This window comes from Carassius carassius, chromosome 29, assembly GCF_963082965.1.
Source record: "Carassius carassius chromosome 29, fCarCar2.1, whole genome shotgun sequence".
Lineage (NCBI taxonomy): Eukaryota > Metazoa > Chordata > Actinopteri > Cypriniformes > Cyprinidae > Carassius > Carassius carassius.
Genome location: NC_081783.1, coordinates 19,877,193 through 19,880,200, shown reverse-complemented (window position 1 = coordinate 19,880,200; position 3,008 = coordinate 19,877,193). Strand labels below are relative to the sequence as shown.

The following is a 3,008-nucleotide window of genomic DNA, read 5'->3' as shown; positions in this document are numbered from 1 at the left end:
GTTGTGACCATGTTCACTCCCAGGAGAGGGTCTAAGTCGATGATTTAATATGAATAAAAGGAAAACAGGCCATCATATTAAGTTCCAATTAAAGTGGCAGTGAACCTGAGTTGACTGGGTATAGAGAGGTTAGAGTAATTATAATCCATGTGTTCACTATTTAATCATGGCTTTGCAACAAAATCAAGGTTGCACCTCTTAATTATTGTTTGATCAGGACCAAAACAAGCAAAACTATGACTAAAACACTCACTGGGCGCTCCAAAACACTTACATGCACATTGCTGTTCACTGTACTTAAAGTAAGGTTGTGTACTACAGTTATAAACAACCACTTTTTTCAGTTTGCACTTTCCACAATACTTGCGATCAAAAACAACAACAAAAAAAACATTAATTTCAATGATTTATATATATATATATATATATATATATATATATACATATATATATATATATAAAATCAAATATTGTGTTAAATAGACAACTCTTTGACAAATCTATATGGCAAATACAAATCACTGAGATCGTGATAGCAAAAACAGGCAATATAACATTTTTCAAGGCCGCTGCTGATCAAATGGGTGTCCTAAGCAGAATAGTATTGTTTTGCCCCCTCCTTACAAAAAAAAATAAAATAAAATAAAACTGTTAGGGGTTAAAATGTAATGTTATAAATAACATTGCCTGATTGATTTAATAGTCTCAACCATTCAGAAATCACACAAAATAAAATTAAGTTTCACTATAATAAAACCGTGGTTAATTTTGGTAAGGGTTGTGATGTCCACATGTTTTTGTTGGAGAAATTAAAGAGGCTGTAGCATTCCTATCGCATAGGTGGCTAAAAAAATAATTAAGTGGATATTTGAATTAAATGTTTGGTCAATATTAAACAAGGATTTGATCGTCTATAAGTGTAACAACAGCAATTATCCAGCATCTGATGCACTTTGCAGGCATTTGAAATAATGCAAATTGATTATTTTGTATTAGAGTAAGAGTTGGTGCCCTATGCAAACTGCGTACTCTGCGTATAGCAGCATTACTGCATTTTTGATGTAATAACAAATCCATTACATGAATGGACTTTTGATTTAATATGTAAATACGTTAATATTTAGTAAGAATGTGCATAATTAGAATTTTAAATGCTTGAATGGGTAAATTTTTCTAGCTTTTAGTAAAAAAAAAACAGCCTATGCACCTGTAGTACCTCCCCTGAAAGAGTAAGCGCTCCTCATGGTTCCACGCTGTTTTGCACCACCTAGAGGATTCATCACTGTTCATGTACAAAAATCAATGATTTCACGAAGCACCCCCCCCCCCCCAAAAAAAAAAAAAACACCAAAAGCTAATATGCATGAATTAAACTTGCAATAATTAGCCCTCATGAAATGATCATGAGGCTAATCTTTGTCAGTGGAGCGATTTCTCTCGGTAACCACCAGAATCGTGCGCGTAAAAGTCACCAGTTACGCACGGAGACAAGAGGTTTCGACTCAATCCCAGTATCCTCAAATTAAGTTTATAGCAATTATTTTGATGCATTATATCTTCGAGCTCATTTAAAGAGCGAAGTCAATACTGTCAGTCCTACCTGGTGTGCCAAAACAGCGTCAACACGAAGATGAGAAGATACAACGCGAACCTCTCCCTCATTTCTGCCACTCAAACCTGTGTATAAGAAGACAGATCCACAAATAAGAAGAAGAAACTGGGTTTTGTTTTAGTAATATCTTGCCAATCACACACTATGGTGACGGGTTAAGTTGGTCCATAAGCGCACACGGTCCTTACGATCCACCTGCTGATCTTAAATGATGGATCCCAGAGATTTCATTAATATTTACAGCTTGTAACAATTCATGATATGAATATCAATATCCCTTAAAAACATTTCAAATCATAAGATGAGAAAACCATGACCAAGTGAACAAGGCTCGCGCTGTGATGATGATGTTCATGTAAATGGCAACATATGGCTGGGCATCTTTTACACACATGGCCAGAAACACAATATGCTGTACTTTATTGAGAGGAAACCCACCTGTGATCCACCAGATCCGCTTTGTCCTTATGAATAAAGGCTTATAAATAACAACAGGAATGTGAAAGTTTATTCCCAGCCGATGAAACAGGATCACGAGTGTTATTCAAGAGCACGCACGTGGATCGAGAACGAGCGTTAATGAATTCCCATAATAATTCACTACAATATCAGAGGCATATGAGCATCACTGAGGGTCTCTCTCTTTAACTAACGCACCGTACGCGCCTTGACGCGCCGTGATCTCAGACCTTCTTTACTGAATCTCATACTGCTCACTATTTTTCTTTTTTTTTTCCTGAAAGAAAGAAAGAAAGGGGGCTAACTACAAAGAAAGAAAAAGTAGGGAACTGGGTCCTAAAGACAGTTATATTAGGTCGCTGATCGCTCGCGGGCGCGCGCACTCACCAACACACGTACACTTCACATAACGACGTTGTTCGACGATGTGCATTTATTTGGAGTATTACTTAAAAAAAGATTGTATAAATTAGAATAGAATAAAAAATGTTCGATTTTTTACTTGCTGTCATGTGTGCTGTCAGAATGAGAGTCTCAACAGCTGATAAAAACATCACAATAATCCACAAGCAATCCACACCACAGTCCATCAATAAATGTATTGCGAAGTGAAAAGCTGCATGTTTGTAAGAAACAAAGCCATTATTAAAGTGTTTTTATCTTTGAGCCATTGCTTTCAGTTACAGTATAAGTCCTCCATCCATAGCATTGCTTTCTCCAGTGAAAAAGCTGTCTCGTCTGAATCAGGAGAGAAAAATGCACAGATCAATCACTGTTTACAAGTGAAAACAGTTTAAAACAGTTCTAAACACATATGTTGGTGGATTCTGAATGGTAAAGGATTTTAGGGAATGGATTGTTTCACTAGAGGAAGCATTATGGATTATTGCCAGAAGGTGACAATTTGAAGTTAAAACGCCTTGATGATGGATTTGTT

General features: G+C 36.3%; 1 protein-coding gene across 1 annotated transcript in view; it reads right to left on the bottom strand.

Annotated features, from left to right (window-relative positions):
* LOC132109845 (gamma-aminobutyric acid receptor subunit alpha-2-like) overlaps positions 1-2,314 on the bottom strand; it is a 74,368-nt gene extending 72,054 nt beyond the window's left edge. The window contains exons 1-2 of the mRNA XM_059516229.1: positions 2,051-2,314; positions 1,601-1,677 (exon numbers count right to left, since the gene is read on the bottom strand). Of these exons, the coding sequence (XP_059372212.1) occupies positions 1,601-1,662 (62 nt within the window). The 5' untranslated portion in view covers positions 1,663-1,677; positions 2,051-2,314. The remainder of the gene's footprint in view (positions 1-1,600; positions 1,678-2,050) is intronic.
* Positions 2,315-3,008: the final 694 nt, after the last annotated feature.